Source organism: Taurulus bubalis (assembly GCF_910589615.1).
Source record: "Taurulus bubalis genome assembly, chromosome: 10".
Classification (NCBI taxonomy): domain Eukaryota; kingdom Metazoa; phylum Chordata; class Actinopteri; order Perciformes; family Cottidae; genus Taurulus; species Taurulus bubalis.
The window spans coordinates 28,169,483-28,188,939 of record NC_136598.1 but is presented as its reverse complement, the minus strand read 5'-3'; the positions used below and the strand labels follow the sequence as shown (position 1 = coordinate 28,188,939).

At 45.7% G+C, this 19,457-nt stretch overlaps 1 protein-coding gene across 1 annotated transcript; it reads right to left on the bottom strand.

The window, feature by feature from the left end:
• Positions 1-4,603: 4,603 nt before the first annotated feature.
• Positions 4,604-18,543, bottom strand: eif4h (eukaryotic translation initiation factor 4h). Its single transcript, XM_079224635.1, is given in 9 exon segments — positions 4,604-5,202; positions 9,369-9,484; positions 9,590-9,626; positions 9,628-9,755; positions 10,129-10,194; positions 10,546-10,687; positions 10,899-10,963; positions 12,283-12,473; positions 18,457-18,543. Coding segments are annotated over 9 exon segments (819 nt in total). The 5' UTR covers positions 18,522-18,543; the 3' UTR covers positions 4,604-5,193.
• Between the last annotated feature and the right edge of the window lie 914 nt (positions 18,544-19,457).

The following is a 19,457-nucleotide window of genomic DNA, read 5'->3' as shown; positions in this document are numbered from 1 at the left end:
CTATACACTACACACACCAACTACACACTATACACACACACACCAACTATACACACACACACACACACTACACACACCAACTATACACACACACTACACACACCAACTATACACTACACACACCAACTACACACTATACACACACACCAACTATACACACACACACACACTACACACACCAACTATACACACACACTACACACACCAACTATACACTACACACACCAACTACACACTATACGCACACACCAACTATACACACACACACACACTACACACACCAACTATACACACACATTACACACACCAACTATACACTACACACACCAACTACACACTATACACACACACTACACACACCAACTATACACTACAAACTATACACACACACTACACACACCAACTATACACTACACACACCAACTACACACTATACACACACACCAACTATACACTACACACACCAACTACACACTATACACACACTACACACACCAACTATACACTACACACACCAACTACACACTATACACACACACCAACTATACACTACACACACACCAACTATACACTACACACATCAACTACACACACTATACACACCAACTACACACTATACACACCAACTATACTACACACACCAACTATACTATACACACCAACTACACACACACTATACACACCAACTACACACTATACACACACACTATACACACCAACTACACTATACACACCAACTACACGCACACTATACACACCAACTACACACACACTACACACACCAACTACACTACACACACACACTATACACACCAACTACACACACTACACACTATACACACACACACTATACACACCAACTATGCACACACACTACACACACCAACTACACACACACACTATACACACCGACTACACACCAACTACACACACACACCAACTACACACACACTATACACACCAACTACACACACACACACACTATACACACCAACTACACACACACTATACACACACACTATACACACTACACACTATACACACACACACACTATACACACCAACTACACACACACTATACACACACACACTATACACACTACACACTATACACACACACACACTATACACACACCAACTACACACTATACACACACTATACACACCAACTACACACTATACACACACACCAACTACACACTATACACACACTATACACACCAACTACACACTATACACACACACACCAACTACACACTATACACACACACTACACACACCAACTACACACTATACACACACACCAACTACACACTATACACACACACTACACACACCAACTACACACTATACACACACACCAACTACACACTATACACACACACTAACTATACACTACACACACCAACTACACACTATACACACTAAACACACCAACTATACACTACACACAACAACTACACACACACACCAACTACACACACACTATACACACCAACTACACACTATACACACCAACTACACACAGACTATACACACCAACTACACGTACACTAAACACACCAACTACACACTATACACACACACTACACGCTATACACACCAACTACACACACACTATACACTATACACACCAACTACACACTATACACACACACTACACACTATACACACTAACTACACACTATACACACCAACTACACACTATACACACCAACTACACACTATACACACCAACTACACACACACACTATACACACCAACTACACACACACTACACACACCAACTACACCACACACACACACTATACACACCAACTACACACTATACACGCACACTACACACTATACACACCAACTATACACACACACTACACACACCAACTACACACACACACACACTATACACACCAACTACACACACACACACTATACACACCAACTACACACACACACACACTATACACACCCACTACAAACTATACACACCAACTGCACACACACTATACACACCAACTACACACACACTACACACACACTATACACACCAACTACACACACTATACACACACCAACTACACACACACTATACACACACACTATACACACCAACTATTCACACACACTATACACACTATACACACCAACTACACACACACACTACACACACCAACTACACACACACTACACACTATACACACACTACACACACTATACACACACACTACACACCAACTACACACACACTATACACACCAACTACACACACACACACTATACACACCAACTACACACACACTATACACACCAACTACACACACACACTATGCACACCAACTACACACACACTACACACACACTATACACACCAACTACACACACACTACACACACACTATACACACCAACTACACACACACTATAAACACCAACTACACACACACTTTACACACACACTACACACACACTATACACACACACTATACACACCAACTACACACACTATACACACCAACTACACACGCACACACACTATACACACCAACTACACACTATACACACACACTATACACACACTATACACACCAACTACACACTATAGACACTACACACACTATACACACCAACACACTTGATGGAGCGTGAGGTCTTGGTCTTGATGGAGCGTGAGGTCTTGGTCCTGATGGAGCGTGAGGTCTTGGTCCTGATGGAGCGTGAGGTCTTGGTCCTGATGGAGCGTGAGGTCTTGGTCCTGATGGAGCGTGAGGTCTTGGTCCTGATGGAGCGTGAGGTCTTGGTCCTGAGGTCTTGGTCCTGATGGAGCGTGAGGTCTTGGTCCTGATGGGCCCTGAGGTCTTGGTCCTGAGGTCTTGGTCCTGATGGAGCGTGAGGTCTTGGTCCTGATGGAGCGTGAGGTCTTGGTCCTGAGGTCTTGGTCCTGATGGAGCGTGAGGTCTTGGTCCTGATGGAGCGTGAGGTCTTGGTCCTGATGGGCCCTGAGGTCTTGGTCCTGATGGAGCGTGAGGTCTTGGTCCTGATGGAGCGTGAGGTCTTGGTCCTGATGGAGCGTGAGGTCTTGGTCCTGATGGAGCGTGAGGTCTTGGTCCTGATGGAGCGTGAGGTCTTGGTCCTGATGGAGCGTGAGGTCTTGGTCCTGATGAAGTGAGAGGTCTTGGTCCTGATGAAGCGTGAGGTCTTGGTCCTGATGGAACGTGAGGTCTTGGTCCTGATGGAGCGTGAGGTCTTGGTCCTGATGGAGTGTGAGGTCTTGGTCCTGATGGAGCGTGAGGTCTTGGTCCTGATGAAGCGTGAGGTCTTGGTCCTGATGGAACGGGAGGTCTTGGTCCTGATGGAGTGTGAGGTCTTGGTCCTGATGGACTGTGAGGTCTTGGTCCTGATGGAGCGTGAGGTCTTGGTCCTGATGGAGCGGGAGGTCTTGGTCCTGATGGAGCGTGAGGTCTTGGTCCTGATGGAGCGTGAGGTCTTGGTCCTGATGGAACGGGAGGTCTTGGTCCTGATGGAGTGTGAGGTCTTGGTCCTGATGGAGTGTGAGGTCTTGGCAGATTGCAGCCAATCACCTCTCAGCAGAGCGGTTGATGCGCTGCAGCCTGGCCTTGTCCTTGGCAGTGGCTGCAGCGTACCAGACGGTGATGGAGGAGCAGAGGATGGACTCAATGATGGCAGTGTAGAAGTGCACCATTATATTATTTGGCAGGTTCTTCAGCTGCATTCTTTCTGAAGTCCACAACCATCTCCACTGTCTTCAGGCCGTCTTTGAGATCCAGGTTGTTCTGGCTGCAGCAGGTCTCCAGGTGGTCAGTCTCCCACCTGTAGGCAGACTCGTCCCCACCAGAGATGAGTCCAATGAGGGTGGTGTCATCCGTGAACTTCAGGAGCTTGATGGACTGGTGACTGGAGGTGCAGCTGTTGGTGTACAGGGAGAAGAGCAGAGGGGAAAGAACGCAGCCTTGGGGGGAACCGGTGCTGATGGTCCGAGAGCCTGAGACGTGTTTCCCCAGCCTCACGTGCTGCTTCCTGTCAGTCAGGAAGTCTGTGATCCACCTGCAGGTGGAGTCTGACACCTGCAGGTGGAGTCGGGCACGTGCAGCTGGGAGAGCTTGTCCTGCAGCAGAGACGGGATGATGGTGTTGAAGGCAGAGCTGAAGTCCACGAACAGGATCCTGGCGTAGGTTCCTGGGGTCCAGATGCTGGAGGGCCATGTTGACAGCATCGTCTACAGACCTGTTGGCCCTGTAGTACTGCAGTACTGCTACAGAGGCAGTGTGTATAAAGTACTACATGTACCTTGAGATGAAATACTGCAGTACTGCTACAGAGGACAGAGGCAGTGTGTATAAAGTACTACATGTACCTTGAGATGAAGTACTGCAGTACTGCTACAGAGGACAGAGGCAGTGTGTATAAAGTACTACATGTACCTTGAGATGAAGTACTGCAGTACTGCTACAGAGGACAGAGGCAGTGTGTATAAAGTACTACATGTACCTTGAGATGTAGTACTGCAGTACTGCTACAGAGGCAGTGTGTATAAAGTACTACATGTACCTTGAGATGAAGTACTGCTACAGAGGACAGAGGCAGTGTGAGGATGATGAGAGTTTTATTGCCATAAACAGTGTAGGAAAACAAAGTAAAGTTAAAACGTAGTATTTCTGCAGTAAAGAAAAGTCCAGAGAGCTCAGCCTGAACCAGGTTCACGTCAGCAACAGAGTTGGAGATGAAATGCAGGAATGACAGCTTTTAACTAAAAAAAACCTCATTGATCGTATTAACAATAATAATAATAATTTGGATTCTGCAGTTCATTCAAAACTTCAGTCTTCAGAAACACTTTATTGGTGGCAGTCGCTTCTAGAGACACTGACAACACAACACAGCACAAAGACCTGTAGCTTCTCCTGCGCGACACGGGATGAGAGCGCCACCGCCTGGTGAGGGGGAGGAAGAGGAGGAAGAGGAGGGTGTGGCTGCTGATTGAAATGAATCAGTGCTGCATTCAAAGACAGATGAGGGGAAAAGACAATGGAAAATTACCAATAACGGCAAACTAAATCATTTCTACGTCCTGTTTGTCATCACGTCGCGTCGTCCTCCCTATTTCCTCCTTCCTTCCTCCTCCCTCCTTCCTCCTTCCCTTCCTCTGTCCTCCTTCCGTCCTCTTCGCTGTGATCAATCACACTCCCTGGAGAGAGAGAGAGAGAGAGAGATGAAAACTGGGAGACGGACACTAAAGAGAAGACCAGTAAAAACAGGGTTCATACACATGTTGACCAGTGGTTTCATGACTTTAAACCAAATGTCATTACAAACATTTAGTGAAGTCTGGGTGTAAACAGTAAAAAGTGAGTAAATGTAGTATTTAAACTAACAATGAGAACACAAAGCATACAGTAAACCTTAAATGACTCAAATGAATGAGACAATAGTTTGATTAAAAGAAAAAACATTTATATAGATGCCTGCTTATATTTTGAGTCTCTCTTTTAAAAGCATATTAACTATTTTATGACGTAAATGAACACATGAATATAACACATTTACATGAAGATAACACGTTTACATGACTTCTCCGTGACGTTAGAACCCTGAGACACAGACACTGTTCTGATTGGACGAGACCTTTTTTAGCCTCGTCATCACCTCAAATGCCAACGTGAGGCGATGACGAGGCTCACTGACGCTTCCTTCCTCTTGTTAAAGTTTCCTCCCTTCATCCATCCATTCTCTCCTCCAGCCTCCCTTCGTCCATTCCCTACCATTCTCTCCTCCCTTCGTCCATTCCCTCCTCCCTTCGTCCATTCCCTACCATTCCCTCCTCCCTACGTCCATTCCCTACCATTCCCTCCTCCCTACGTCCATTCTCTCCTCCCTTCGTCCATTCCCTCCTCCCTTCGTCCATTCCCTACCATTCTCTCCTCCCTTCGTCCATTCCCTCCTCCCTTCGTCCATTCTCTCCTCCCTTCGTCCATTCCCTCCTCCCTTCGTCCATTCCCTACCATTCCCTCCTCCCTACGTCCATTCCCTACCATTCCCTCCTCCCTTCGTCCATTCCCTACCATTCTCTCCTCCCTTCGTCCATTCCCTCCTCCCTACGTCCATTCCCTACCATTCCCTCCTCCCTACGTCCATTCCCTACCATTCCCTCCTCCCTTCGTCCATTCCCTACCATTCCCTCCTCCCTTCGTCCATTCCCTACCATTCCCTCCTCCCTTCGTCCATTCCCTCCTCCCTTCGTCCATTCCCTCCTCCCTACGTCCATTCCCTCCTCCCTACGTCCATTCCCTCCTCCCTTCGTCCATTCCCTCCTCCCTTCGTCCATTCCCTCCTCCCTTCGTCCATTCCCTCCTCCCTTCGTCCATTCCCTACCATTCCCTCCTCCCTTCGTCCATTCCCTCCTACCATTCCCTCCTCCCTTCGTCCATTCCCTCCTCCCTTCGTCCATTCCCTCCTCCCTTCGTCCATTCCCTACCATTCCCTCCTCCCTTCGTCCATTCCCTCCTCCCTTCGTCCATTCCCTCCTCCCTACGTCCATTCCCTCCTCCCTACGTCCATTCCCTCCTCCCTACGTCCATTCCCTCCTCCCTTCGTCCATTCCCTCCTCCCTTCGTCCATTCCCTCCTCCCTTCGTCCATTCCCTCCTCCCTTCGTCCATTCCCTCCTCCCTTCGTCCATTCCCTCCTCCCTTCGTCCATTCCCTACCATTCCCTCCTCCCTTCGTCCATTCCCTCCTCCCTTCGTCCATTCCCTACCATTCCCTCCTCCCTTCGTCCATTCCCTCCTCCCTACGTCCATTCCCTCCTCCCTACGTCCATTCCCTCCTCCCTACGTCCATTCCCTCCTCCCTTCGTCCATTCCCTCCTCCCTTCGTCCATTCCCTACCATTCTCTCCTCCCTTCGTCCACTCCCTCCTCCCTCCTACCATTCCCTCCTCCCTTCGTCCATTCCCTCCTCCCTTCGTCCATTCCCTCCTCCCTTCGTCCATTCCCTCCTCCCATTCCCTACCATTCCCTCCTCCCTTCGTCCATTCCCTCCTCCCTACGTCCATTCCCTCCTCCCTTCGTCCATTCCCTCCTCCCATTCCCTACCATTCCCTCCTCCCTTCGTCCATTCCCTCCTCCCTTCGTCCATTCCCTCCTCCCTTCGTCCATTCCCTCCTCCCATTCCCTACCATTCCCTCCTCCCTTCGTCCATTCCCTCCTCCCTTCGTCCATTCCCTCCTCCCTTCGTCCATTCCCTCCTCCCATTCCCTACCATTCCCTCCTCCCTTCGTCCATTCCCTCCTCCCTACGTCCATTCCCTCCTCCCTTCGTCCATTCCCTCCTCCCTTCGTCCATTCCCTCCTCCCTTCGTCCATTCCCTACCATTCCCTCCTCCCTTCGTCCATTCCCTACCATTCCCTCCTCCCTTCGTCCATTCCCTCCTCCCTTCGTCCATTCCCTCCTCCCTTCGTCCATTCCCTCCTCCCTTCGTCCATTCCCTACCATTCCCTCCTCCCTTCGTCCATTCCCTCCTCCCTTCGTCCATTCCCTACCATTCCCTCCTCCCTTCGTCCATTCCCTACCATTCTCTCCTCCCTTCGTCCATTCCCTCCTCCCTTCGTCCATTCCCTCCTCCCTTCGTCCATTCCCTCCTCCCTTCGTCCATTCCCTACCATTCTCTCCTCCCTTCGTCCATTCCCTCCTCCCTCCTACCATTCCCTCCTCCCTTCGTCCATTCCCTCCTCCCTTCGTCCATTCCCTCCTCCCTTCGTCCATTCCCTCCTCCCTTCGTCCATTCCCTACCATTCCCTCCTCCCTTCGTCCATTCCCTCCTCCCTTCGTCCATTCCCTCCTCCCTTCGTCCATTCCCTACCATTCTCTCCTCCCTACGTCCATTCCTACCTTTGTCCATTCTCTCCTACCTTTGTCCATTCTCTCCTCCCTACTACCTTTGTCCATTCTCTCCTCCCTCCTACCTTTGTCCATTCTCTCCTCCCTCCTACCTTTGTCCATTCTCTCCTCCCTCCTACCTTTGTCCATTCTCTCCTCCCTCCTACCTTTGTCCATTCTCTCCTACCTCCTACCTTTGTCCATTCTCTCCTACCTTTGTCCATTCTCTCCTCCCTCCTACCTTTGTCCATTCTCTCCTCCCTCCTACCTTTGTCCATTCTCTCCTACCTTTGTCCATTCTCTCCTACCTTTGTCCATTCTCTCCTCCCTCCTACCTTTGTCCATTCTCTCCTCCCTCCTACCTTTGTCCATTCTCTCCTCCCTCCTACCTTTGTCCATTCTCTCCTCCCTCCTACCTTTGTCCATTCTCTCCTCCCTCCTACCTTTGTCCATTCTCTCCTCCCTCCTACCTTTGTCCATTCTCTCCTCCCTCCTACTTTTGTCCATTCTCTCCTCCCTCCTACCTTTGTCCATTCTCTCCTCTCTCCTACCTTTGTCCATTCTCTCCTACCTTTGTCCATTCTCTCCTCCCTCCTACCTTTGTCCATTCTCTCCTCTCTCCTACCTTTGTCCATTCTCTCCTACCTTTGTCCATTCTCTCCTCTCTCCTACCTTTGTCCATTCTCTCCTCTCTCCTACCTTTGTCCATTCTCTCCTCCCTCCTACCTTTGTCCATTCTCTCCTCCCTCCTACCTTTGTCCATTCTCTCCTACCTTTGTCCATTCTCTCCTCCCTCCTACTTTCGTCCAATCTCTCCTCCCTGCTGTCCATTCTCTCCTCCCTCCTTTATCCGTTAAAAGAAAGAAAGAATCGTTACGTTTTAATAATTCCATAAACTCCTTAACATGACTATGATGACAACGTTTCATAAAACCTTCATAAGTCAGAGACTCATGTACCGTACTGCCTGTGGGAGTCTAGATCTATTTAGTGTCTCCACATTGTGAAACACAACCAGAGGTTTTATGTGTTCATATCTCGGGCGTTCTGAGATCGTGTGATCTCATTGGTCCTCAGACTCTTCTGAGTCGTTTACATCTCCTGTTTGTCACGGTGGGAAAAGCTCCACGGTCTTTTTTTCAATTTCTGAACCGAAAAACACGTTTTTGGACTGAATATGCTTCCTAACATGTCAATGCTTGTGTTTATTGTGATTATTAGATGCGTTAGGTCGTCATCTTTCTAAATGGGTTCATGGGAAGGCACCGAACAATACTATTAAAAACCCGGGGAGCGATCGAGGAGAATCTTGGTCAGACTCTTGACTTTTGATCATATTTATGCAGAAAATAAGTATAAACATAACTAATTTCTTCTTCTTTTAAAGGCAAGGAGTTGTGGATGCTTAGAGATCAAGGACAGTAGTGTTCATATCGTGGTCTATGAGCTGTAGAACTAAGGGGACCCTCGGGTGCATCACCTCCTCTCTGGGCTTGGCTCCTCCGAAGATGGCAGAGTTTGGGTTGGCCACCTGGTTGAGCGGCTCAGACACGGTCCGAGGCTTCAGCTGCAGCCGAGGCCTCTGCGCTCGCTCCTCTGTGTCGACAAAACAAACAAACAAAGGTTAACCACCACAGGTTCCGCTTCCTTCCTCTCCAGAAACTGACCGTCTGAACTGAGTCTCAAACAGGAAGTCGTCACCTTCAGACAGTTCCTTGAAGTCCGGCGTGGCTCCGCCTCCGCGGGGGGGGTCCCCCGTCCCTGAGGCGAGCCGGCCCTCCGGCGCCCATTCCTCCGGCTCCCGGCCTATCGGAGCCCCCCCTCCTGTCTCCGGAGCGACCGCCCCGTGACTCGTCGTCTCTAAAACCTGCAGACAGACGGGCGGACAGACAGACGGGTGAGACGGCAGACAGACGCCTCGGCTGTCCTGCAGCGACTGGAACCTGCGAGCCGACCGGTGAGCATGAGGTGGTTGAGGTGAAAGGCATGATGGGGAAACAAGGAGGCGGAGCCAGGCTACAGGGTCAACACGGCCTTGTTGACCTTAACGGGTCAGGTTACCTTTGAGCCCTAGCTTAGCACTGCTTAGCTTAGCCTCTTCCTCAATAATCAACAGAAACCGCTGCCCTCTAGAGGGCGCTACAACACTAACTGATCTATTCATTCTCATCTGGAAGTACTGCCGTCTTCTGATTGGTCGGCTGCTGTCCGACCCGAGCCGCTCAACTCTCTGACCGCACCTCCTCCTTGCTGGTCGAAGTCCTCGTTGCCGTCGCGTCCTCCTCTTCCTCCTCGAAAACCTCGACCTGCAGAGGACAGGGGGGCGGGGTTTAACACTGAGAGGGAGGAGAGAGAAGAGCAGGAGGCAGCGCCTCCTCCTGGAAGCAGCACTGAAGAGGCGGAGCTTGTTAGTGGTCCATCGGCCAATCAGAGAGGAGATGTTAGAGAGAGGAAGCTGACTGAATCTTTCATGTTAACCTTCAGAACAGGTGGGGGAGGGGAGATGAGATGATGAAAGGATGAAAAGATGAAGAGTCCTCGACCTCCTCCTCCTCATCCTCCTCCTCGTCAAAGCGTCACACTCCAGACGAGGAGGAGAGACTCGGACTCGTCGGGGGTTTGTCACCTACTTCCTGTTTGGTCTTCGGTGTTCATACCTCTGCCGTCGTCTTTCCTGAAGCCGCCGCCGTCGTCTTTCCTGAAGCCGCCGCCGCCTCCAAAGCCTCCGCCGCCGCCGCCTCGCTGCTCTTGCTTTCTGCCCTCTGCAATGTCCACCCTCAGGGACCTCTGGTCGAGCAGCTGAGGGGTCAGAGGTCACGCGTTAGGGGTTCTCAGGGAGTCAATGAAACGTTTAATGACACAGCCTTTAAAACCACACGTCCAGCACATGTTTAGATATACTATGAGCAGCATGAGTACTATGAGTACTATGAGTAAACTAGGAGTATAATTCATAAGTTGATGTGCTGAGGGAGCACATGGTGATGATGAGGATGATGATGATACTCACAGCTCCGTCGTAGGTGAGAGCTTCTTTTAGAGAATCCACATCGTCAAACTCCACATAACAGAACCCTAAAAGACAGAAACACACAGTGAGAACACACACAGTGAGAACACACACACGGACACACACACACACACACACACACACACACACACACACACCAGTGTTTCCCCTACCGTTATATTAGGGGCACCACGCCCCCCTTGAAGGTTGAGTTAATAGCGCCAGATCACAACAGAAGTCCTTTAAGGTTCCCTTTCCTCCCGAACAGGTCTACACCTTGTTCTGTTATTACACCTGTTAGACCCTCTTGACAGACTACAAGGAGACCCTCTTGACAGACTACAAGGAGACCCTCTTGATAGACTACAAGGAGACCCTCTTGATAGACTACAAGGAGACCCTCTTGATAGACTGCAAGGAGACCCTCTTGATAGGTTGCAAGGAGACCCTCTTGACAGGCTGCAAGGAGACCATCTTGATAGGTTGCAAGGAGACCCTCTTGACAGGCTGCAAGGAGACCCTCTTGACAGACTACAAGGAGACCCTCTTGACAGACTCCAAGGAGACCCTCTTGACAGACTACAAGGAGACCCTCTTGATAGACTACAAGGAGACCCTCTTGACAGACTGCAAGGAGACCCTCTTGACAGACTACAAGGAGACCCTCTTGATAGACTGCAAGGAGACCCTCTTGACAGACTACAAGGAGACCCTCTTGATAGACTGCAAGGAGACCCTCTTGACAGACTACAAGGAGACCCTCTTGATAGACTGCAAGGAGACCCTCTTGACAGACTACAAGGAGACCCTCTTGATAGACTGCAAGGAGACCCTCTTGACAGACTACAAGGAGACCCTCTTGATAGACTGCAAGGAGACCCTCTTGATAGACTACAAGGAGACCCTCTTGACAGACTACAAGGAGACCCTCTTGATAGACTGCAAGGAGACCCTCTTGACAGACTACAAGGAGACCCTCTTGACAGGCTGCAAGGAGACCCTCTTGACAGACTACAAGGAGACCCTCTTGACAGACTACAAGGAGACCCTCTTGATAGACTGCAAGGAGACCCTCTTGATAGACTGCAAGGAGACCCTGTTGCAGACTGCAAGCAGACCCTCTTGACAGACTGCAAGCAGACCCTCTTGACAGACTGCAAGCAGACCCTCTTGACAGACTGCAAGCAGACCCTCTTGACAGACTGCAAGGAGACCCTCTTGACAGACTGCGGAGCTCGATAAAAACACTGCAGTGACAACCTGCACACTTCGTGGTTGTCATTAAAAGAAATGAACACTATTCTTGGCCCCCCCAAGCTGTAACGCTAGGGGAAACACACACACACACACACACACACACACACACACACACACACACACACACCTTTGAACTTGTCCGTCTCTTTGTCTCGGACCAACCGCACGCTGCGCATGTTGAGCTCTTTGAAGATGATGTCGATGTCGCCCTGCACCGTGTTGAAGGGCAGGTTCCCCACGTAGGCCGTGTAGGGCGGCTCTGTGGGCAGCTCTTTCTGCGTCCTCCGGGGGCCGCTGCTGCCGCCGCCGCCGCTGCGCCTGGGGCCGACAGAGAGCATCATGGGACACGGACACACAGAGAGCATCATGGGACACAGAGATATTATCAAGATCAAGAGAGAAACATGTGGAAACCCGACTGCTCGATGTTCAGAGGGTTGAAGGTGCAGAACACCATTATGGTAGTTATGTTGTCTCTAAATGGTTCTCAACATGGCGACGGCCGAGCTGTTGGCTCGGAGCTAAAAGGGCTGACACACCAACGTGCACTAAAAGGATTATAACCTGTCTGTCTTTATAACAACGTGTCTTTATAACATGTCTATATTATAACGTCCATATAACGTGTCCTTATTACTACTACGTGTCCTTATAACGCGTCCTTATTACTACTACGTGTCCTTATAACGTGTCCTTATTACTACTACGTGTCCTTATAACGCGTCCTTATTACTACTACGTGTCCTTATTACTACTACGTGTCCTTATAACGCGTCCTTATTACTACTACGTGTCCTTATAACGCGTCCTTATTACTACTACGTGTCCTTATTACTACTACGTGTCCTTATAACGCGTCCTTATTACTACTACGTGTCCTTATAACGTGTCCTTATTACTACTACGTGTCCTTATAACGTGTCCTTATTACTACTACGTGTCCTTATAACGCGTCCTTATTACTACTACGTGTCCTTATAACGCGTCCTTATTACTACTACGTGTCCTTATAACGTGTCCTTATTACTACTACGTGTCCTTATAACGCGTCCTTATTACTACTACGTGTCCTTATTACTACTACGTGTCCTTATAACGCGTCCTTATTACTACTACGTGTCCTTATAACGCGTCCTTATTACTACTACGTGTCCTTATTACTACTACGTGTCCTTATAACGCGTCCTTATTACTACTACGTGTCCTTATAACGTGTCCTTATTACTACTACGTGTCCTTATAACGCGTCCTTATTACTACTACGTGTCCTTATAACGCGTCCTTATTACTACTACGTGTCCTTATAACGTGTCCTTATTACTACTACGTGTCCTTATAACGTGTCCTTATTACTACTACGTGTCCTTATAACGCGTCCTTATTACTACTACGTGTCCTTATAACGCGTCCTTATTACTACTACTACTACTACTACGTGTCCTTATAACGTGTCCTTATTACTACTACGTGTCCTTATAACGTGTCCTTATTACTACTACGTGTCCTTATAACGTGTCCTTATTACTACTACGTGTCCTTATAACGCGTCCTTATTACTACTACGTGTCCTTATAACGCGTCCTTATTACTACTACGGGTCCTTATAACGTGTCCTTATTACTACTACGTGTCCTTATAACGTGTCCTTATTACTACTACGTGTCCTTATAACGTGTCCTTATTACTACGTGTCCTAATAACGTGTCCTTATTACTACTACGTGTCCATATAACGCGTCCTTATTACTACTACGTGTCCTTATAACGTGTCCTTATTACTACTACGTGTCCTTATAACGCGTCCTTATTACTACTACGTGTCCTTATAACGCGTCCTTATTACTACTACGGGTCCTTATAACGTGTCCTTATTACTACTACGTGTCCTTATAACGTGTCCTTATTACTACTACGTGTCCTTATAACGTGTCCTTATTACTACGTGTCCTAATAACGTGTCCTTATTACTACTACGTGTCCATATAACGCGTCCTTATTACTACTACGTGTCCTTATAACGCGTCCTTATTACTACTACGTGTCCTTATAACGTGTCCTTATTACTACGTGTCCTAATAACGTGTCCTTATTACTACTACGTGTCCATATAACGCGTCCTTATTACTACTACGTGTCCTTATAACGCGTCCTTATTACTACTACGTGTCCTTATAACGTGTCCTTATTACTACTACGTGTCCTTATAACGCGTCCTTATTATTATTACTACTACTACTACTACGTGTCCTTATAACGCGTCCTTATTACTACTACGCGTCCTTATTACTACTACGTGTCCTTATAACGCGTCCTTATTACTACTACGCGTCCTTATTACTACTACGTGTCCTTATAACGCGTCCTTATTACTACTACGTGTCCTTATAACGTGTCCTTATTACTACTACGTGTCCTTATAACGTGTCCTTATTACTACTACGTGTCCTAATAACGTGTCCTTATTACTACTACGTGTCCTAATAACGTGTCCTTATTACTACTACGTGTCCTTATAACGCGTCCTTATTACTACTACGCGTCCTTATTACTACTACGTGTCCTTATAACGTGTCCTTATTACTACTACGTGTCCTTATAACGTGTCCTTATTACTACTACGTGTCCTTATAACGCGTCCTTATTACTACTACGTGTCCTTATAACGTGTCCTTATTACTACTACGTGTCCTTATAACGCGTCCTTATTACTACTACGTGTCCTTATAACGTGTCCTTATTACTACTACGTGTCCTTATAACGTGTCCTTATTACTACTACGTGTCCTTATAACGTGTCCTTATTACTACTACGTGTCCTTATAACGCGTCCTTATTACTACTACGTGTCCTTATAACGTGTCCTTATTACTACTACGTGTCCTTATAACGCGTCCTTATTACTACTACGTGTCCTTATAACGTGTCCTTATTACTACTACGTGTCCATATAACGTGTCCTTATTACTACTACGTGTCCATATAACGCGTCCTTATTACTACTACGTGTCCTTATAACGCGTCCTTATTACTACTACGTGTCCTTATAACGCGTCCTTATTACTACTACGTGTCCTTATTACTACTACGTGTCCATATAACGCGTCCTTATTACTACTACGTGTCCATATAACGCGTCCAACAGCTCCACCACCAGGCTGTCAGGAAGCTGAACTCTCTCCCCACCGTCCCACTCCGTCCTCTTCTAGACTCACATGTCACAGTCATTTACTTATAGCCCTTCAGTCTTAATAGTTCCTAATTTATGTTGTCTATATGTTGTTGTTTTTTTTCACTATTATTATTATTATTATTACTGAAGACAGAAGAGAAACATACTATCGATCTTCTGCATGTTTGCACATTGCACAAAATTGACAATAAAACTGACTTTAATTTATTACAAGATAAAGACAACGTGTCTATAACATGTCTATATTATAACGTGTCTATAACATATCTATATTATAACATGTCTATATTATAACATGTCTATATCATGCCTATATTATAACATGCCTATATTATAACATGTCTATAACATATCTATATCACAACATGTCTATAACATGCCTATATTATAACATGTCTATATTATAACGTCTATAACATGTCTATATTATAACATATCTATATTATAACGTATCTATATTATAACGTGTCTATAACATAACATGTCTATATTATAACATGTCTATATCATGCCTATATTATAACATGTCTATAACATGCCTATATTATAACATGTCTATAACATATCTATATTATAACATGTCTATAACATGTCTATATATCACAACATGTCTATAACTTGCCTATATTATAACATGTCTATATCATGCCTATATTATAACATGTCTATAACATGCCTATATTATAACATGTCTATAACATGCCTATATTATAACATGTCTATAACATGTCTATATATCACAACATGTCTATAACATGCCTATATTATAACGTGTCTATAACATGTCTATATTATAACATGTCTATAACATATCTATATTATAACATGTCTATAACATGTCTATATATCACAACATGTCTATAACATGCCTATATTATAACGTGTCTATAACATGTCTATATTATAACATGTCTATAACATATCTATATTATATCTATATTATAACATATCTATATTATAACATGTCTATAACATATCTATACTATATCTATATTATAACATATCTATATTATAACATGTCTATAACATATCTATATTATAACATGTCTATAACATAACATGTCTATAACATCTATATTATAACATGTCTATAACATCTATATTATAACATGTCTATAACATGCCTATATTATAACATGTCTATAACATGCCTATATTATAACATGTCTATATTATAACGTGTCTATAACATGTCTATATCATAACATGTCTATATATCACAACATGTCTATAACATGCCTATATTATAACATGTCTATATTATAGCGTGTCTATAACATGTCTATATTATAACGTGTCTATAACATATCTATATTATAACGTGTCTATAACATGTCTATAACAAAACATGTCTATAACATGCCTATATTATAACATGTCTATAGCATGTCTATAACATAACATGTACATAACATGTCTATAACATGCCTATATTATAACATGCCTATAACATGCCTATATTATAACATATCTATATTATAACATGCCTATATTATAACATATCTATATTATAACGTGTCTATAACATATCTATATTATAACGTGTCTATAACATGTCTATATTATAACATGTCTATAACATGTCTATATTATAACATGTCTATAACATGTCGACATTATAACATGTCTATAACATGTCGACATTATAACATGCCTATAACATGTCGACATTATAACATGCCTATAACATGTCGACATTATAACATGCCTATAACATGCCTATAACATGTCTATATTATAACATGCCTATAACATGTCTATATTATAACATGTCTATATTATAACATGCCTATAACATGTCTATATTATAACATGTCTATATTATAACATGCCTATAACATGTCTATATTATAACATGCCTATAACATGTCTATATTATAACATGCCTATAACATGTCTATATTATAACATGCCTATAACATGTCTATATTATAACATGCCTATAACATGTCTATATTATAACATGCCTATAACATGTCTATATTATAACATGCCTATAACATGTCTATATTATAACATGCCTAAAACATGTCTATATTATAACATGCCTATAACATGTCTATATTATAACATGCCTATAACATGTCTATATTATAACATGCCTATAACATGTCTATATTATAACATGTCTAAACGATCAATCTGCAGATTAATTAATAATAAAATACTTTATTTACATAATTACAAACGTATTCAGTCGTATAAATATAAAAAGTGCAGATAGCAGCTTTAAAAATGTTAAATCTATAAAATGATGTTTTTCTTTTTTGTACATTTAACTGATAAAGACGTATTGGGTTTACACCACTAATCAATCAATCCTCCATCCATCAATCCATCCTGATGGTAGGAAATGATGCAGCAATAATTGTCATCTTTAATGATCACTGTATTGTAAATGTGATCACGTGATCGCAGGACGACCTTTCTACTGCAGATGTATTGATTGCTGTATTGATCACCATGGAGCTTCTCCTCTGCAGCTACCAGAACAACATGAGCTCCGTTTCTCTCTCCTCCCCGGACTCCAGCTGGAAAACACCCAAACAAGCGAGCAGCGACCCGGACACCAAGAGCACCGCCCGGCCGGGTATCGATCCCTCGTGTTGGGAACGACGTGCCCGGCTCTTCCGCTGCGGACAACATGCTGCACCATGCGGGCAACATGCTGCACCATGCGGGCAACATGCTGCATCATGCGGGCAACATGCTGCACCATGCGGGCAACATGCTGCAGCCGCAGCGCCGCCGCCACCTCCACCTGCTGCGGCCTCCTGCCCGGCCTCATTGTGACCAACAGAAACCCGTTATTTTGTCCCAAATCCCCGAAACGTGTGTTAGTTTACTCCCTCCCCTCCGAAGCTAACAGCTAGCTCGTGAGGTCCGGGACCACGGTGTTTCCTGCCGCCGCCCCCCGGGCCTCGTCACGCTCGCGCCCGCCCCGCTGAACAAGCGCCGGGCGGGCGCGAGCTCCGGGGCCTCCCGGTCACCCGGCGCTGAGGCTCGCAGGGACCAGAAAGCACCGGGAGACACGGCGACCGTCCCGGGCTCAGCGGGGTTTGTGTGGTGCGGCCGCCCCGCCGGAGCTCCCCGCACGGGTCCGGAGACTCACCCTTTGCCGCCGCCGAAGCTGCCGTAGGCCCGGTCCCGCTCGTCGTAGTTGTCGAAGTCCGCCATTGCTGCTGCTGCTGTGTGTCGGAGGAGGAGGTCCTTCACGTCACACGGAGCCGGCGGAGGTGTCCGCTCAGCGCCTGACCGGGAAACGCGCGGGACGTTATGGGGGAACGTACAGAGATGTGTTTTGGACGAAGATTTTGTATTATTTCATGAACATGTTATATTTGGATTATTTAGCGGTGTCAGAACATGTGAGGAAAGGGCGTATATCATAAATGTATTGAATATTTTTGCCAAATTCTATCTTCATAAGTGTAAGAACTAACACAAGAACATGAATGTGTTTCCTGTGATTTATGTTGGAAATATACAATCACAGTTTGTCTCATCTTTTTTTGTTTTCTCTCTCTAAATGTTAGTTTAACTGTTGTTAAATGTTTTTTGCACTTTCTTAATAGGCTCGTTCGAGATGATCCAGTTCTGCGCAGAATCGATCGGTGGCGATCGGCGCGCAATGCATGCTGGTTAGATTTGTGTCCGACTTGGTCCCGACTCTGACGTCATGCACACGTGGTCAACGATACTCTCACGAGACCAAGCCGGCTGTCGATTTCAGAGTCAGTCGCCGCAGTTGCTCTCAAACGACTGCTTGGCCCAGTGCATGATGGGAAGCGCCTGGCTGTCGCCACATCAGAGAGCTGATTGGCTCTTAGATCTGACAGCAAACACCACGTGTTGTAGAAAATCCTTATTTTATGTTGGAATACTTAACGCTGGATTGTTGACTATTAGTCTCATGTTCAATCTAAAAACACATCTTGTGTGGTTGATAATACAAAATCGTATTTTCATAACACATATCTAAACCAGTAGTAATGTATTTCACAGGCAGACATAAAAATACAAAAAAGATAAAAAAGATAAAAAAAAGACAAAAAATAAAAGGATGCAGCTACACAGTCATTTCTACATATATATATATATATATATAAACAC